General features: G+C 43.7%; 1 protein-coding gene across 1 annotated transcript in view; it reads left to right on the top strand.

Annotated features, from left to right (window-relative positions):
- The window catches only part of ADGRB1 (adhesion G protein-coupled receptor B1), a 202,776-nt gene extending 183,839 nt beyond the window's left edge, over nt 1-18,937 (top strand). Inside the window, exons 27-30 of the mRNA XM_062570701.1 lie at nt 744-1,423; nt 2,033-2,068; nt 3,805-3,909; nt 17,497-18,937. Coding sequence (XP_062426685.1) covers nt 744-1,423; nt 2,033-2,068; nt 3,805-3,909; nt 17,497-17,694 — 1,019 coding nt within the window. The 3' untranslated portion in view covers nt 17,695-18,937. The remainder of the gene's footprint in view (nt 1-743; nt 1,424-2,032; nt 2,069-3,804; nt 3,910-17,496) is intronic.
- Nucleotides 18,938-19,393: the final 456 nt, after the last annotated feature.

The following is a 19,393-nucleotide window of genomic DNA, read 5'->3' on the forward strand; positions in this document are numbered from 1 at the left end:
TGTTCATGAAACTCCTTTTTTGTCTTTAAGGCAAACTGAGAAATAGGAAATAATTTAACTCTCACAAAGGTGAGGCATGATTACCCGAACATAAGCTTTCAGGAGAGCTAGTTAGAAACTTGTAACAAAATGTGCTTTTGTCTTGAAATACCAAGTCACTGACCCTGAAACACTTTCTGGGAAAAGATCAACGTGGGCAGTTAAGTGAATAAAAAAAAAATAATAATAATAAAAAGCATTGGCATTTTGGAATTGTTGCTAATGTTCCATTTCTGAATCAAAATATTTTTTTTTGTCATGAGAATAACCTATTTTTAAAATCTCACTCATAATTTCTAGGCCAAAAATATACATATATACTTACATATGTATGTACTATGTACATAGTGTACACAGGTACACTAAATACGTATTTCGTATTTGCTTCTTAAGGTCCTATTATCATTGTGATGATATGTGTTGGCCAAGTTTGGAGTTTTAGTGTTTTAGTCATGATTTGGGATGGGAAATCTGAAGCACTAAGAATTCTCTCAAAATGGGAAAAATTGTTACCTCCCTAGCTTTAGCTTTCCCTTCAACAACCTGGATTAAAAATTCAAAAAAAAAAAGAAACTGTTCTGCCACCATTGCCTCTGTCTGAGAGGGCGAAGGGAACATGCTAGCATGGTGTGACTGTGGTGGGTGTACTGATGTGTAAATAAAAGCTTCAGGAAAGTGCTAAGGATATTTGTCTGTCCCCCTAGTGCTGAATAAAGACATCACCACCTGCAGGACCTCAACCATCACAGGAACGCTGAAGCGCCCATCACTGCAGGATGAAGAGAAATTGAAACTCAATCACCAGAAGGGGTCATCAAACTTTAACAGTCTTCCAGCCAATGTCTCCAAGATGCATCTTCAGGGTTCACCTCACTACCTGGGGGCCATCAACCTGAATGAATTCAGCAATCACACATTAACGTTGAAGAAGGACAAGAACCAGCCACCTAAGTCTATCTACATCTGTGATGGGGACATCTTCAAAAAGCTGGACTCAGAACTCTCCCGGGCACAAGAACAAACGCTGGACACCAGCTACGTCATTCTGCCTACCAATACATCTACTTTACGGGCCAAACCGCCCAAGGATGAGAGCAAATATAGCATCAATATTGACCAGATGCCCCAGACACGGCTCATCCACCTCAGTATGGCAACTGACCCAGGCTTTGTTGTCAAGAGTCCTCCACGGGAGCCCGTAACCATGACATGCAGTGAGGTGCAAGGTTCCCCCATGATACAACAGCAGCAGCAGCTGCCTCCACAGAGCATCTCCAACGAGGCACAGATTCCCAACAGTCTGTGTGACACAGGTGACTCAGGGAACTCGGGTGTGGTGTCCAAGAGTGAGACCGTCTCCACCCTCTCCATGAGCTCCTTGGAGGTGAGCATGTGAATTACTGCCTTGTTTTCAGCCCTAGATGATGTCCTGCCCTCAGTACTGACCAGATTAGATATGAGAAGAGCCTTATACTAAATGCAGGCTACTATGCAGTGCCAATATTATGGTATCATGAAGGGACCCTGACAGGTGACACGATTTTGTAATTTAATGGTTAAAATCTCTCATGGCTTCCACAACCATATTCCATTGCTTGGTGAACTGTCTTTAGTACTCCAGTCAATGCAAAATCAAATAAAAATTTTAGCTTGTCAAAGATCTGTTGATTTTAATGCATGACTTGCATTAACTTCTTTTCTTCCATGCTCTACCTCTGTTTCCCATTTTGATGATTTCAGTCATGATACAAGTGAGAAAATCTTTGTGATCACAGGTCAAAATAGCCATTTCCAGCTTCACCCAGTAGGTAATATCAGAGATCCCTGTAATTGGCTTGTCCCTTCCATCATGAAGAGCCAGAGAAACATATTAAAGGTTCAGGAAGAAAGAAAGAGAGAGAGGCCCTTCCTCTTCAATCTACTGGTTCAGTCTGTGCACAGCCACCAACATCAGTAACATTGAACCATCTCTCTTTTTCTTTTGAATTCCCAGAGGCGGAAATCTCGGTATGCAGAGCTAGATTTTGAGGTGAGTACTTCCTTTTTTTGAATGTGTTTATTGGGGGACAGGGTGGGGAGAGAAGTGGCCTTTCCTTCACTCTCTAACACCTTTGCAGGAATGCTGCCTTTGCCAGAGTTACTTCAAGGGTATGAAATGCTGGGTGGAAAGTTGTGCTGGCTGCCTAGTCAGGCTTACCTTGTGCGGCTAAATAAATGGATGATTTACATTGGTTCATGCTTAATTGATTAAGCAGCTCTGTAAACATTTGACCTAAATCAGTTTGCACAAGGCCTGTAAACAGTCTCCTCTGTGAGCAAAATGCTTATGAGCACATAGAGTACTACAGGTGGCTGGACCACATTCCTGCCTGGAAAGCACAGTATATCTTTTGCTTGGTGGGTTAAACTGCCCTATCTTTTGTGCCCAAACTCTCTCTGTTACTTAAAAAAAAAAAAAAAAAAAAAAAAAAAAAGCTGCTAGTGTGTCCCCACCATCAAAATTGACCATCAACCCTAATCCCTCATATCCAGTAATGAACCTCACTGAATTTGTTTGAAAGTATCTGTCTACTCTGTACACATGCAGAAATGTAGAAATGTTCGTCCTCAGACCTGAGGTATAGAGTGCAAGCTTTGAAAGAGAAGGGCCAGTCCCACACAGATGGTCTGTGGGGCTACTGGCAGCTAGTGCAGATCTCCTGAATCTAATAGCATCCTTGACTGCTTTTCCCTTCAAAGCTACTGTCCTACTCCAAATCAAGGTGTCACATTAAAGCCCATAAGGAGTTTCCTTAATGCTAGGGTCACTAGGCCAGCTTCAGAAATTGAAGCACAGGAAGCTCCGCCTGAACGTGAGGGGGAATTTCTTGCCTGTGTGAGTGACGGAGCACTGGAACAGGTTGCCCAGAGAAGTTGTGGAGTCTCCTTCTCTGGAGATCTTCAAGGCCCGCCTGGATGCAACCCTGTCTACCATGTTCTAGGTGACCCTGCTGAGCAGGGATATTGGACTAGATGATCTCCAGATGTCCCTTCCAACCTTACTGATTCTATGATTCTATGATTCAGAGCTCAGGGTTGTGAGCTTGGTCTGAAACTGAGGCACTCTGGGTACATCTAAGCTGATATTTTGTGTTGGTCCCAAAACATCAGAGCTACTTTCTCCAATTATATAGCACTTGGTAGAATACTAGAAAATCATCTTCACCATGCTCTTACATGCAAAGAGAAGTCCTTATGAAAATTGGTCCTGCCTCTCCTTCTGGGCAGTAGAAGGTAGAAGTGAAATGTAGAAAGACCAAAATATTAGAAAAGAAAATTGTGAGATTGTGGGATAGTTTCTTGTGGAATCTCTTGTCCCCAAATTCTGCATGCCCAGGTAAGCTCTGACCACATTTGAAAGGGAGGCAATCTGCAAAGAGAGTGAACATGGGATCAATTATCACTTAGGGAAAGTCAGCAAAGCTTCCAGGGTCAACTTGGTAGACTGCTGAAAGTCAAGCACAAATATTACAGTTCTCAAGTGCAGGTTTAGGGGAATTGTAAGGTCAAAAATCAGACTTGTCTCACTTTCTCCCTCTATCTCGTCCTGAAACTAAAGGAAGTGTTACACTGGGTCCTCAGTGACCTTTGAAGCTGGTTTAGGCTTTACATGTCTACAGATAAAATTAGGTTGTAAGAAAATAAGTAATTATCTGTGAGGATGATATGTTGATTCCATGCAGTTCAGAAGGGGTTGCTGACCTATGGCCCTTGTGTTTTCTTTAGAAAATCATGCACACAAGAAAACGTCACCAAGACATGTTCCAGGACCTGAACAGAAAACTGCAGCACGCAGATAAGGAGAAGGAGTCTCCAACAACGGACAGCAAGGTTAGTCACACTCCTCCAGAACCACAACCTCTTAGAGCCATCTAGTGCCAGTAGGATCACAGGGCTAGACTTAGAAGATGGGAGGCTTAGGAGCTGTCACCAAACTCCTTGAGTTTTTGTCCATGGATGTTGCAACAAACACATGTGCACCCCACAGGACATGGAGAGTCACAGAGGTACGAGTAGCTCACCTGGCTACTAGAGTGGCCAGCAGCGCAGAAGGAGAGTATCTGTCCTCATGTCATTTCATGGTGAACAGAGTCTTCTTTGTCTGTGTCTGTTCCTCATGTCAATGTCTATTCTTTACATTCCTGTTCAGGTCATGTCTGGATGCAGAGTCCATCCACTCATAGCTAGGACCTGGAAATCATAACCTTGAAGAAATCAAAGTGAAAAGAAAGTGGGCAGAGGGTGAGGATAACAGGCACTTCCTACCCCACCTGCGAGAGCTGAGTTAGAGACCAAGGTGGCAATGGGGAGTTTTATTATTTATTTATTTAGAAAGGTTAAAGCAATGGGATTTAAGGTGTGATGTTGGCAGCACTTCTTGAGGACAGAATGCTAGTTAAAGTGAGGTGATAGTGTTTGTGGCAGTTGCTCACTGTCTATATGTGACTTTCCTGTGCAGGAGAAGTTTCCCAGGGCAGTAAGAGATTTTGAGGGTGGCAAACTGAGGGAAAGACCTTGCAGCCTTTCAGAGGGGCAGAGATTTGGTACTAGACACAGATGCCAAGAACCTGTGCAGTTAGTGATGTGGTTAACACAAATAAGGAAGGGCGGACTGATGGCACCTTTGTAATGTCTCAGCCTGTTGTGCCTGCTGGGCAGGTACCAAAAGCTTGCAAGGAATTGTATCTATTCCAACAGAAGGGAAAAAGCAAGCAAGAGTCAGGATGGCAGGATGAAATGAAACTTGGACTGTGGCTGCTCTTACTGAGAGGAACAGGGTGCTGCTATTTATAATACTCTCGGTTTATCTGCCAGCGAAGTCAGATCCAGTTCTGAGTCTCCTGCAGCATGGCCAAGGAGGCACTTCTAGAGCTTGTTTTAATAGGATTTCCTCAGAGACAAGACTGGAGTTGGAAGAGTTTGGAGTAAGGGATTTAGGTAGGTTCTCAATGGAAACAGAGCCCTCGTGGAACCTTTGGTCTCCATTCATATCTCACGGCATAATTATACTGAGCCCTAGAACTGTGGACCCAGCCCACCCTGCTTTTACTGAGCTGACCAGAGTTGCTCTGAGTGACCAGCAGGCTGACAAGCGTTGCAGAATGAAAGGAATAGCGAATCTAGCAAAGCAGTTCAGATCGAAGAAGCATATATTGATCCAGAATCCTAGTGTGTTTCACTGAGTTTCATGTCTCTTGCTTTTTTCCTATTATTTAGTTATGACATAGGTGCAAAATCAGAAGTGTCTAAACACCGTGTAAATGCTAATCTGTGGTATGTTTCCAGGAGGGTTTTGTAGATTGAGATGTCTTGAGCATTTCAGAGAAGCATCTGCATCTATCTAGCATTAAAGTTGCTACTGTCATCATCAAAGAGCTTTGAACTGCTGGAAGGAAGCTGTGAAGCTGGCCTTTCAATATTGACTGATTCTTTTTCAAGTTGTGATCTTTTCTTGGATGTAATCCAGGAAGGGGAGCTTGCAAAGACTGCAAAGATCAGTACTGGGATGTCATTAGTGGATGTTGATTTAGCAACATTCAAGGAAAGAAAGAAACTAAAAAGGAAAAAAAAAAGCCGTTTGCTACGAGGCACCTGGCTGGAAGTCATGTCCTGCCTTCAGTTTTCCATGAGAGAGCAAACTGGCGATATTAGGTACTAATGTAAAAGAAATATTTCTCTTTTGTATATGTTTAGGTTATAAAACGATGGAGTATTTCTTCTGGTGGAAGTGATAAAACTAACATTAGCGTAAGTCTGACTTCTGTTTTGCATTGAAGAACACTGTAGTCCGGTCCCAAACTTTCCATGACGCATGACTCCAAACACATTGTTTCAGCAGTAGGAAACTCCTGGTCTTGTGGGCATGAACAAGGTCACAAGGATCCTTGAACCCTTGAACCTTTCACACATAGCATCAAAGAACAGAAGGGACCTCTACTGGGTCTAGTTCATCTGCCTGCTATGCAGTATCTTTGATTTCATTTTCAAATAAGCAACCCCTGACTGCTAGCCACAAAATCAAGCTACCAAGCCTGTCTCCAGCCCTGGCAGTTTCCCAGACTCTCCGGGCAGCATGTCCCGTTCTCCTATGTTCTTTCCAAGTTATGATATTTTCCTAATCTTCTTGTAATTCCTCTATCCTCCATCAACTCTAAGATCAGAAAGCTGCTGCTGAGACTTAGAACAAATGTCAGCTAAGGAGAGGATTCCTTTGGGAATTCCCAGGAATGCTACTGGTCATATTTAGAGTTGATTTGTTTTTGTTTTTGTAAATGCTAGTCCTTCCTGTACTTGTGTGCACTGTCCAAAACTGATTATCTTATCATGCTGGATATGCAGTTCCTCTCAGATGAACTACTACATGGTCAGATTTGCAGAAAGCACCAACAGAGTGCCAACTGCGTCATAGGTGGTTACTGGCTAGAACTTCTTCAGCTTCAGTGGTAAAACACAATTTTTAGAGAAACTCCAGAAAAGACCTGAAGGTTTATACCATCAGTTCTTTGTAGATATTCTCAGCCCCTCTCCAACTATCCAGATACATTTAACCTTCAGGTAAGTGTTACTGCTGTGTACATTTTAAAAACTGTCCTTTGCTCACCATCCTAGAATGATTACTGGCAGAGCTGAAAACATAACTAGGGACTCCTGTGTGCTTGAGCCATTCTGCCTCCCTCACCTGAAAGGCATTATCAGTGTAAGAAGGATCCCCACAAAGGCCACCAAAAGCTGTGAGCACCCTGTGTATGCTGCTCCCAAAGCCCAGCTAGGGAAACAGCTTGCTGCTCAAAGAAAGGAGCATCTCGTGTTCTTCTGTGGGCTCCTGTAGTGCCAAGAGTCGGGAAGCATTCATAGTAAGCTACCAGCCTGCAGCTGTGCAGGTGTGTGAAAGCATTCTAGGTCACCCCTTGTCTCTGCTCCTACAGATGTGGAACAGGTCTTTAGAAGAATTCTGCTTTCCCCTCACCCAGTGGCCAGGTAATTCTTCACTGGGACCTCTCTCCTCCCTTGCCCCTGAGGGAGAGAAAGAGCACAGGAATGGAAGATCTCTTTCCTGACATGAGGAGGGGAAAATGGGTGCCGAAGAAAAGGCTCTGTTCTGGGAGAGGTTGTGGAGACTCCAGCCCCAGTGGCAGGGTGTCATAGACAGTTACAACACAAAGAGAAACAGCCAAACACCGTCAGAGCATCTTGCTCAGGACCCAGCCAGGAGAACCAGCTCCAGGGGCTAAAGAAGCTCTCCCAATAAAAGCACGGCTGAGACAGGTGCTTCGGTATATCTCAGTAGTAGCTGAGAGCACCACAGGCTGGCAGTGATGTGCAGCCTACGCTTATCTCACAGCAGGCTTTCTTAATTCATCAAACTACTGAAGCATATATATGATCTATAGGATCTGCAGACTGGCTGCAGAACCCACACTGCTTCCACAAGATGCACATGGGCCCTTAAAATGTCTGCGGTAGAAGCCAGGAGCCTAATCCAGATCCTGCTGAGATTTATTATCACCACTGCCATCAACTGATGTGTCATCAAGTTACTAATGAGCACTGTTGCCGAGATAGTAGGTCAAGGTAGGTGATTAGAAGAACAGGAATACTATCTGATACGCAGACTGATTCTGAAACTTGACAGTATTTAAAGCAGTCCTAAAAAACATTTTGGCACCAATGTTTGCTGCTGTTATTTTGATATATGAATGAGTCTCACACTTGTGTCTGTAGGAACTAATCAGGGATGTAGGCACTGTCACCTAAAGCTAACTTTTCAGTGCTAGGGAATGGTTAATATTAGCAGAATGAAATGCAGCAAGTTCTGATGACTACAAGTTGACGATGTCAAGCTGGAAATAAGATGCAGATTTTTAAGGCAGTAACAGAGCTCTGGACAACCTTACCATGGTCTACAGTAAATTTCCCATCTCTTACTGTCTTCAAGTTCAGATGTGGCAAGGAAGAAGGGGATGATGTTTGAAAAATCTACCAATAAGTCAAAGAGAAGTTACAAGATTGTAGGCAAGATTCCTTGCAAGGAAAGGCAACAAGATTCCTTTGCTTATGTTAAACTGGAATATTCCCCCTGCAGGGACACTGAATCTAAAAAGAGTAATCTCAGCAACGGCTGAGTGCACTTTGCTTGTTTTCCTCACAGCTGCCTTGCAGCCAACCTGCAGCCAGCCCTTGTATGGAAATAGCACACTATTACTCTCTCAGTTTATCCCAGACCAAACTGGGAACTAGCATAGACCCTGAGCAGAAAACTGGATAGTCATACCTGAAGCTTCTGATAAATCTGAATATTTATTCCCTGGACAGCTTTTTTGATCTAAGAAGCATGGAGGGGACCGAAGGCTTGGAGTCAATCACAGCAGGATTTGCATAATAAAAAAAAAGAAAAAATGCCAACACACATCCTAAGTGATTAAAATAGTTAAAAGCTCTCTTGGCATCTGGTATCCACCAAGCCTTCACTTTTAAGATTCAAGTAAGGAGTGGATTGTTTCCCCTAGCCTGTTCTAACTAACTGGGCCCTTCTCTCCCCCCTCTCAGTCTAGGCTGTGACTCAACCAGTTTGAATTCATCAAAGCCACCAGAATTATCATGTATCTCTTTAGAGCAGCTTCAAGGTACATTTCCTGCCCAAATGGCCACATGGTGAAGTGTCAGGTTGGTACTGACTTAGACTGCAGAGTTCTTCCTTCTCAGGCCCTCTCATCATTTTGAGTTGTTCTTTAGTCACCTTTATCCTGATTACTTAAAAAATCCATTAACTGGCAACCTTGCTGCAAGTCTGTTTCTCCTTTCAAAAGTCTGCTCTTTATCTTACCGTCTGTAGACTCAGGTATGCATTTTTCCCCACTTCCCCCTAAATACATACCCTTCCCAAGTTTTTTACCCTTTCAGTTGAGAGCTGTCCACATTAAAGCAGGATGGTAGAGGGCTCTTTTCAGGCTACTTTGTACCGTACATAGTGAATCACAGATCTATATTGTCAGCGTAGAGCATCTCCAGCATTGCTCTTCCCTGTAAGTTAATTGCTAATTAGATTCCTGTGCTTGCACCAGACATCAGGAGGGGTCTCCATGCTTTGCAACAGCATGGCATGAAAGTAGAGGCTTTGCAGCCTTTAAGGTGAGTGAGGGCTTCGTTTCTTCTGTGCTTAGCGCCAGCTTTGAAAGCAATGAAAATGACACTCCTGTCTTCTCTCTTGGTAGGAGTTCTTTGATCCAGTTCCATTAGAGGAGTTTGAATCACATACATATTCCCCTCTCTCTCTTTGCCAGTGTCTCGCTTTGCATTTGTTTCAAACAGCAGCTCTTTATTTGTGCCAAGGTCAGCAAAAGCCACGTGTAACAGAGCTCTGCAAATTTCTGTGGTTTCCTTTTCCTGCTGATTACTCTAGAGTGTTTCAGCTCTCTGCAGCTTGAATGGATTTTGCTTTGTTTGGAGCTCCATATTGGAGCTCATATGGGCCTCTGAACTCATTCTGTAGCTCAGCTCTAAGAGGGTTCTCAAATCCAGTCCCATCTTTCTCCTAGTCCTCGCCCAATACTTGCTCCAAAACTCAATAGAAAGAAAATTCTCTGTCATTTTTAGCAGTCTTAGCATCTAAATCAGAAATACATTCTGTAACGAGGAGTACAGGATTGCTGCCATTCACACTTCTCCCTATTTCCTTTTAGACACTATTTCTGGCTTAATGACTCCCTGTCCTCTTCTAAAGTCTTCAGTTTTCTTAGCCTTCTTCTTCAGATACCAGAAGAATGTACCCATTCTATCAAAGTTTGCTTTGGCAGCTACCAGAGTAGCAAGAAGAAAGAAATATTGATCACATCCTAAGGAATCCAAATAGGGTTGGAGCCCTACTTTGTAGCTCCTCGACTTGTATTTTAATTGTGCCTGCCAGCCCATTGCTTGCACTATCAGAAAAGCAGCATATTTATGTCTGAAGCTCACCAAAGGTTCTAAGAGAAGCTCTCTGTTCTCCCCATTCTAAGCTTGAGTTCTCTATAGGTTTCTCAGATTTTCTCAAGGAATGAGCTGCCATAGTTAATTATTAGTTGGAGCTGTTTGTCTCCCTGGCATATTCTGCTGTGTGACAGAATTAATCCATTTGTTTGCTTGACTACTTGGCCTTTTGCTAGCTGGTTTGGGAGCAGGCAGCCGTCAACTGTTCGACTCCTCCTGTAGATCATCTGATACTCGGTGTCTCAAGTATCAGTCATCAGTTACTCAGTATTTCTCAGGGGGATCATCTTTTTCTCAGTATCCTCTGCATTAGTAATCAGTTCCTGGCTTGCCTTTTGATGTTAACCAGCTATCATCTACTCCATCAACCAGGCAGTGGCCACCAGCAGTTTGCAGCTCGTTTTCCTTCTTCTCAGACCCATGGTCACCAATTCTCACTGCTTTCTTTAAGAGAATTTACCATGTCCACTTCCTATTTTTAAGGTTCCAATTTCCAGGCATTTAAGGTGACTCATAAGAGATCCGGATACATGAAAACATGATAGATTTGCATAGCAGGATGACCAGATTAGCAGGGATGTAAATGATTGTTCAAACAGATTAAGCAAAGGACTCTAGAAAAAAAAATCACACATTGGGTTCTCTCTATCCCATCATGAAGCCCCTGGTTGCCTTGTGAGGGAGTCTTGAATACTTCTAGCAATTTGGGGAATACCCAATTCTCCATAGCTACCAAGTGCAGTGGTCTCCTCACTAGTGCACAGTCACTGTCCTGAAAGCATAGTGTGTTAGTTAGCTATATTGACCACGAGAATAGCCTGGAGAGTAGTCTGTTCCTAATTCTGGTGGAACCACTGGCTTTCTCTGCAAGCATCAGGCAAGGGACTGTTCCAGATTTTCAAAAATACCTTCTAACTCTGAAGGCAGTAAATACATCTACCTGTCTGGATTGGACCCTCAGAGAACAGCACCTATCCCAACTCCATTGAAGCTGCCAGCTCCCAAATCTGGTTAAAAGTAACCTTGTGTGACAATTGAACAAGAAATTGCCCAATTCAAGAAAACGAAGGCCTTGACCAGTGAGTGCTGTAGTCAAATGCCCTGTGAAAAGCAGTGGGAATGAAGAAGTTGCTAAGAACAGGTCCTTATGTCCCAGGGCAGCCAGGTTCTGTAAGTGGGTGAAGGAATGAGGAAAAGACTACAGCAGGGGTTCCTGGAAGTCACTGTCTCTTAGTGCTGACATGCCTGAATTTGCAACTGCTGTTCCTAGGATCCACTTTTTTCCTTTATGAAACATCTTCTTACCTGTGCCTGATTCACTACTTGTTCACCTTCATCTGTTCATAGTCTCACAGGACTTTGGGTCACAGCAACGCCTACAGCTTAGGTTACCTGATCTTCAGAGGATATAGAAGCAGAAGATTTTTTTTTAATACCCTAGGGAGTGTATAATTCAAGTTTCCTAACAGATTAACAGATTTCTATCAATGCAAGTTGAAACCCATTACTTTTTTTTTTTTTCAAAATGAAAATCTGAGTAGTCAGTCGCTTCCTTTTATACTGCTTTTCTCTTAAATGAACAGAAATAATGTCTTTAAAGTACCGTAACATAAAATGAAGGAACTACAGATACAACTTGTTATAAAGGAAGGGAAACTTTTCATTTTGTAGAAAAACAGGCTGACTTCCTATTTTTATTCATCAACGTTGATCAAAAGATGGATTAGACTACATGAGCCACATTTATCCTTCAGAATCCCTGGTATAAACTCTGAATAACTTCATTCTGGTCTTACAATCATCACTGTCATAGGGAGAGATCATTCGGGTTATGAAATATCCTTCAAGTTGATGCTAGAGGCAAAGAAAACAGCATGTGAGTACCCAGATCTAGTGGAGTTATCCAGAGTGCTCTGTAAAAAGCACTGAATTCCTCCTCAGGTTGTTAAGAGTAACCATAAAATTTGGATATGAAAAAAAAAAAGAAAACAAAACAAAACAGGGAGATACAGCTTAGCAGCTCTCACATTTGATTGCTTGATTGCTTTTGACCAAAGTGAGAAATGGAAACACTATCTTACAGCAACCAGTCAATGTCTCCCATGCTGTATTTATGCCATGTAGGTATTGAGGCTGCTCCTAAGGAAAAAGAATCGCAGCAATATCCAGGTTCTCTTCAGCCATGGAAGGCTGGACCAGTACTAGCAAGGACCAGTACTATAGCAAGACCCTTAGAGGCATCACAAAGCCAGCGTGTGGGGAGGTACCTCGATGCACTGCTGCCTGTCACCCTTTTGTAGCTACTTTGCATTCAGCATGGGTGACTCGTTGCAGTCTGCCAGAACTAGCTTTAGGTGGAGGTGGCTGTGTGGATTGTCTCAGTCTTTTGCCTCTGTCTTGGTTAGGAATTTGGGGGGGCTGCATTAGCACTGCCTCCAAAATGCTTTTTATCCAAAATCCTTTCCCTTGCTTTTAAGATGTGCAGCCACATGCAAGCAGTGAACGAGAAACTCTGAGTGCCATAAGGCTAGTGAAGGTCTTTGGTTGGCCCTGACCGCAAGTGCACAACAGGTTTTTACTCCAGCCTTGGGCTTGGACGTTCCCCCCATTCTCTCGCTCATCTGATAAAGAAGTCTGTGCTGCCACCCTGGCATCAGGCAGGAGGGAAATGTTTATCAGCTCATGCCTGATGAGCCCAGGAATGTGTCGGCCCAGAGTAATGGTTCTGTCCCTTTGAATTATTGGCAGAGAAGCCTTCATGGCTTTCAGCTTCTGTCTCAGGCTGTTCCTGGCTGTCTTCGAGGTGCCAGGCCCTGTGCCAGCACCAGTGCCTTTTACAGTTGGATTACACAACCCTCTCTTCAGGTTTTTCTTCTTTTCTGTGCATAGCTAGGCTTTTTCTCCTGCCCACAAGGACTGCTGAGACCCCACAGTAAGGCTGGAAGACAGTGCCAGAGCTGAAGCATGAGCCTGGTGGCCATTTTCTATATGCTGTTCAAGTGGCCGAGACCCAAACCAAACCTTTTCCATATGGAGAGAAAGAAAAAGGGCACTGTTTCCTGGAATCAGCCACTGATTCTCAGGGTGCCCCTTGCCAACAAGAAAAGATTTTCTTTTATCTCCCAGCGTCCTTGCCAGAACTCAGCTCGAGTGATTACATTTAACCTACTCAGTCCTCCACAGAGATCTGGTAGGGTGCTGAGTCCTGCACTAGCATGTAGTATGCAGTTGCATGTGCACAGCTCTGTGAGCTGCCAGCATGTGTTATGACATAGCTGATGCCTTTTACCTCCAGGATAGTATCTCCACTCACAAGATCACTGGAAAAGTTTAATTGTTTTGTGTTAACTGGAAAACTAGAAGCAAGCCTCCCCTCTTCATGTACTGAGCGCCTGAGACTCCATCTTCTACCATAGCACATCTTCAAAGTGACTAAACCCACCTCACAGAATCACAAAATGGTTGAGGTTGGAAAGGACCTCTGGAGATCATCTACTCCAACCCCCCTGCTCAGCAAGGTCACCTAAAACATGTTGTCCAGGATCCTACGCAGATGACATTTGAATGTTTCTAAGAAGACTGCACACATCTGTAGGCAACCTGTTCCAGTGCTCTCTTAACCTCACTGTAAATAAGTTTTTCCTTATGTGCAGGTGGAATTGATAGCTTTTCCCTTGTGGAAACTAAAGTGGCTAGGAAAAATAAAAGAACAGGACAAGCATATAGTGATATATCCTCAAAAAAGATTTTGCCTAATCAGTGATTTGTCCTCAGAGATACTCTTAACAAAATTGTATCATTTTCCTTTGTAGTATTGAATGGACTTTTGTGAGCTTCTCTAGATATTTTTTTGTACTTCTAGAAACTTTAAGCATCAATGGAGTGCTGTGGAGAGGTGTTGCACAATTCAGCTGGGCACTGTATGCAGGACCGATCCCTTGGGATCATTCTGGGCTGGCACTGCTTGTGTCCGGTCATGCCCTGTAGTTCTTGTGTCAGAAGAGATAATTCCTATCATCAGTAGTTAGTTCCTACCATCAACAGGCCACTCTGGGTTTTATAGACCTCTATCAAATCTATTCATGGTCTCTTTTCAAGGCTGAAAAGTCTTAGTGGATATAATCATTCCACATACAGAATATCTGAAATAATTTGTTCCTGACAGTATACTTGCCACTTTTGTCTTTACCATTTCGTCTCGAGTACTGTGTCCAGTTCTGGGCCTCCCAGCACAAGAGAGAGTCCAGTGTAGGGCTATGAGGATGATCAGAGGGCTGGAGCACCTGCCCTATGAGGAACAGCCGCGAGAGCTGGGCCTCTTCAGCCTGGAGAAGAGAAGACTGAGGGGGGATCTTATCAACGTGTACAAGTACCTGAAGGGAGGGTGTCAAGGGGATGGGGACAAACTCTTTTCAGTTGTGCCGTGTGACAGGACAAGAGTCAATGAGCAGAAATTGAAGCACAGGAAGTTCTGCCTGAACGTGAGGGGGAATTTCTTCCCTGTGAGAGTGAGAGAGCCCTGGAACAGGTTGCCCAGAGAGGTTAAGGAGTCCCCTTCTCTGGAGATCTTCAAGGCCCGCCTGGATGCAACCCTGTCTACCATGCTCAAGGTGACCCTGCTGAGCAGGCGGGTATGACTAGATGATCTCCAGAGGTCCCTTCCAACCCTTGCAACCTTACTGATTCTATGATTCTATGATTTCCACTATATCGTTTTCTGAGGGAGGAAGACCAAGGGTGGGGCTGCACATAATATGCAAGATACAAGCACGGAGTGGGGTTATACATTGGCACAATAACGTCTTCTGTTTTATTCTATCTTCCCTTCTTAACAATTTCTAAAGTTTGATGTCCGTTTTATATATCACTACTGAATAATTATCACAACCCTTAGGTCTTGTTCCTCAGTGACAGGTCTGATTAGAGGCTGTTGTGGATATGAACTTGGTTTTTTTTTTCCCCAATTTCCCTTCTCTACATGGAATTACATCTGCTATCTATCAGTAGCTCAAAAGAAGCCCTTTGTAGCAATGATGATGAGGTTTGCTAATCGCATTCATGTACATGATCCCAACTGGGTGCATCTTCACATTATAAAGAAGAGACTGAAGGTCAGGGCTGCGGTGGTATCAAGGGATTATTAAAAGAGTTTGGCTGGAAATAGAATAACCTGATGCTGAAAGTGGCTGTAAATAATGTTATCAAAGAAGGACTTTCATTTGAGAGAAGAGATGGAATTATTTATGAATGAATTTCACTCATATGATCATTTGTTCATCCTTCTGTGAAATAATACAGCCATGGACATTACTGGCTTTGAAAAATGTGGCTTGTGGTACTACAGCAATTGTGGGAGAAAACAAAATATTTGTCATTGAAAGTGGCTGTTGTGACTGAGCGTTTTATTCTTTTCCTTTTGGATGACTTTTCATTCCATTTCAAATTTTGCTCTGCTTGTGCTTTTGTCTTTATGTGTGCATTCTTGTTACATCGTTTCACAACAGACAGATGCCTGTGAAAACGCCATAAGTGACGTTTCACTTTAGGAAGCCTCAAGCTTGTCCTTTAAAACACATACAGAGAATGAAAAGGTTTCAGTTCTTAGTAACAGTGGTACTTTAATAATATCTAAAATAGGTAATGGAATCAGTCAACAATTTTGTTGCCTTTTCTGTCCTATTAATAGTAATCAGCATTGCACAACATCATGGAGTAACGTAAGAATAATATCAACAGCACAAGAAAAGCTCCATGTTGTGGAGTTTAATGAATACTGCAGCTGCAGAATTCCAGTACCCAGGAACCCAAGTTCCCCAGTACCCAAGTTTTCTGAACAATACTTTTTCAAAACTTGATTTTTAAGCAATTCTCTTTCATAGGCATTTTTTAGAAGTTTTTTTTTTCTCATTTTGAGTTAAAATGAAAATAAGTTTGGAATGTTTACATTTCCTGTTGGAGAAAGGACCAGGCTTACCTGTTTCCTGCATTAACTTCTATCTGGCCACCCAGCTGCTTCACCCAGAGTGTTCTCCCTGTGAGCAAATGCCAGATGGGGGGGGGGGGGGGGGCGGGGGCAGGGGCGTCTTCAAACACAGCTGATGTACATGTAAAGCGTGAAAGTTCTGGAAAATCAAAAGTTGTGGTTTTGGTGGTGTGCCAAAAGCTATTCCAGTAGGAATAATGCCTTTCCAAACAGCATGGCAGGGTGGAGGTAGGATAATTCACAGACTTAGTCTATTTGTTAGGAAGGGAAAGAAATATAACAGAAGGCAGGAGGATTAGCATGTGGCTATCTAGACTTCTTAGACAGCTTCAGCCATCTACTGCAGCATCCTGCAGTAAAAACACAATCATGACACTGCAGTCCGATGGGCCGCTCCATCTCCCCTTGGTCACTAGCACAAAGTTGTGGAGCAACCTGGACTGCACATGACCTGCATGTGACCTGCATGTGTGTCTCCTCACTTTCTCCTGAGCTGTCATCTCTCCTCGTCTTCCTCAGTGCAACCCACCATCCCTACCTCCCCTCTCTGCCAGCATTCACTTTTCCCTTGGCGGGTGGTTCAGGAGAACTTTGTGCTGCTGTCATGTGCAGGGAGCCTTTTCTCACTCAGAGTTTGAGTGTTTTGTGGGGATAATTAACTGTGAAAAGCATCACACTTGGTGGCGAGAAGCAGCTTAGTGGAACAACTCATTTAAAATCTTTGCATGGGATCCCCTTTGCCTATGCACTTAAGAATACACCCGTTTTACAAGGTCCCAGCTCTCCCCTGTGTCTTATTTCAGTGCATACGGGCAGAAACATTGAAAGGTGTTTTTTGACTTGATTTCCATGGTGCTACACCGGCGGGAATCTAGGCTAACAGCAGTCGATAGAGCCTCAAAGGCTTGATTTGGAGTTGATGGAAGTTCTTTCAGTTTCAGAGTTGATGATCCAGCTCTTCAATTAGGATGAGTTTACCAGCAAATTAGTGTCTTTTGCTGTAATTTCATAGCCTATAAATAGCTGTGATACACAATGAATATATTTGCAACGATATAGTCAATTTACCTTTAAAAAGATCTCCTCACAATCTAGATTTCCTTGTGGGACTTTTCTGTAGAAATGGGAAAAAAACCAATTAAATTCTAGTAGTTGTTTTCAATTTTTCAGTGGAAATGCAAGTAGCAAAAACATCATCTGAAAGCTGAAATATCTAGGCATTGGGTATTAGAGGCAGCAAAGAAAAAAAATATTTTCTTCTTGAAAATAGGCAATTTACACACCAAATTCAATTTTCACGGAAACCCTTGGTTTCCTTGCACCAGGAGTTTCATGGGAAGAATCTGCCTTTAATATAAAAGTAAAGAAGCCTGAAAGGTGGGAAATAATGGTATTTGTTGCACAGGCACTAACCTCTTTCTATCTTTTTTTCTCTCTTTCTCCCTTTTTATCCCTTCTTCCTCCTGCAGCAAGAGAAACAGCAGACACCAAACAAGAGACCCTGGGAAGGAATCAGGAAAGTCCAGTCTCCACCGTCATGGGTTAAAAAGGACATGGAACCTGTGGCACAGTCTCCCTTAGAACTAAAAACTGTAGAGTGGGAGAAAACAGGGGCCACCATCCCTCTGGTGGGACAAGACATTATTGACCTTCAAACGGAGGTCTGAGCGGAAAAGAGAGAAAGGGACTTTTTTTTCCGGAAAACAAGCAAACAAGCAAACAAACAAACACAAATTTAAAAAAAAATGATTAAATTAAATCGAAACCGAGTGAGAGAAGTGTTTGGTTTCTTTTGAAACCTTTGGTAAAACGCAGTAACTTTTGTATTGTTCTCAGCAGAGAGGGGGAATATTACTTTATAGAATATAGTAGCTGTAGGTTCAGACCAACACGATCTTTCCCAGGTAGGACTGGAGAGGGAGTGAGCCTGGAAAAGAGCGAGGAGGAGGCAGAGGGCGGGGAGGGCTGCCGGGAGTCGCCCTGTGGAGAGGCTGTGGTGGCCCGCGATGGAGGGCACTGGCATGAGGAGCCCTGCTCTGCAGCGGGGAGGTGTGACCACGTGGCAGAAGGGCCACGAAGATAGGTTTTGGCTCCAAGGAGAAGATGGAGGAGAACCCAGCAGGAGCTTCACTGGGACGCTCTCCAGCCATAGGTCCTGGGTGAAATGCATCCTTGCCTGGTCCAGAGCGTCCCTTGCACAGCATGGGCTCAAGAGTGCAAGCCGATCTTCATCCCCTGCTGCAGCCGAGAAGATGGGAACGGGGATGGATTGAGCCGCTGGGCACTGCAGCTGAGAAGCATCCTCCGCACCGCTCAACATGGGACATCCCAGCAACTTGTCCCATCCTTACTGTGCGGGACAACTCATGGGGCATCCCGGAGACACGGCGGTGACAGATGTGACACCCGTGGCCCATCCAAGAGGTAAGGTGGGGCTTCTCCCCATCATCGCTCCGCAGCGGGTGTCCTGCACGCTCTGAGGTGCACTCAGGAGGACGGGACGCCTCTAACATCTGCTCACCCCGTCTCTGGGGAGAGGGTCGAAGGCATCACAGAAAAAACAGACCAACAACAAGAATGTAGGTCATTTCACTGACTGTTAAATAGATAAACTCAGCACGGGCCTTGGCAAAGGTCCATTTGGCCACATCCTTTTTTTTTCTGTTATTTTTCCCTTGCTTTCGGACTCGAACTTATTCCAAACTGCCCCTCCCTGGAAGCCAGAGAGAAAGAGGGAAAGACACATTCGCTTATGTACCTGGAGATATTTGGTATACAGAGAATATTGCCTTAGGACATTGAGACAAACTGACAACATGAATAACGTCCACTTGGAAACAAAACAAACAAAAATAATCTATTTTTTTCCTTCTTTTCTTTTCTTCAATAAAAAGAGAACTTGAAACCCGAGACCTTTCTTTTCTTTGGCTCTTCTTGTTTCGAATGCCTTCCCGTGCTGTAGGATGGTGCAGGCATGGGGTGAGGATGCCACCTGCTGAAGGTGGGATGCAAGTTGCTCCGTGGAAGTATGGGATGGTGGGAACACCCGGCCCCTTTGCCTGTTGCTTGCAGTATTTTGCTTTCTTTTTTTCAATCTGGGCTGCAGTCATTTTCCCCTCCCTGGTTCCTGCCCTCCCTCCCCGCTGCCCACAGCCGTAGTCCTAGCAGAAGGAAAGGAAACAGGTTGAGCTGGTCAGGAGAGTGGGACATCCCTCTTACAAATTGTCTTTTTATTTTACTATTAAATAAAGAAATCACTAGACATTTCTCGAGGCTATTTCCAAAAATTAATGGTTATCTACATTTCACCCCACAAAAATCATTGTGCAATATTTTTATCATTAAAAAATGTATCACTGAACTGCT

This window comes from Rhea pennata, chromosome 2, assembly GCF_028389875.1.
Source record: "Rhea pennata isolate bPtePen1 chromosome 2, bPtePen1.pri, whole genome shotgun sequence".
NCBI classification, from domain to species: domain Eukaryota; kingdom Metazoa; phylum Chordata; class Aves; order Rheiformes; family Rheidae; genus Rhea; species Rhea pennata.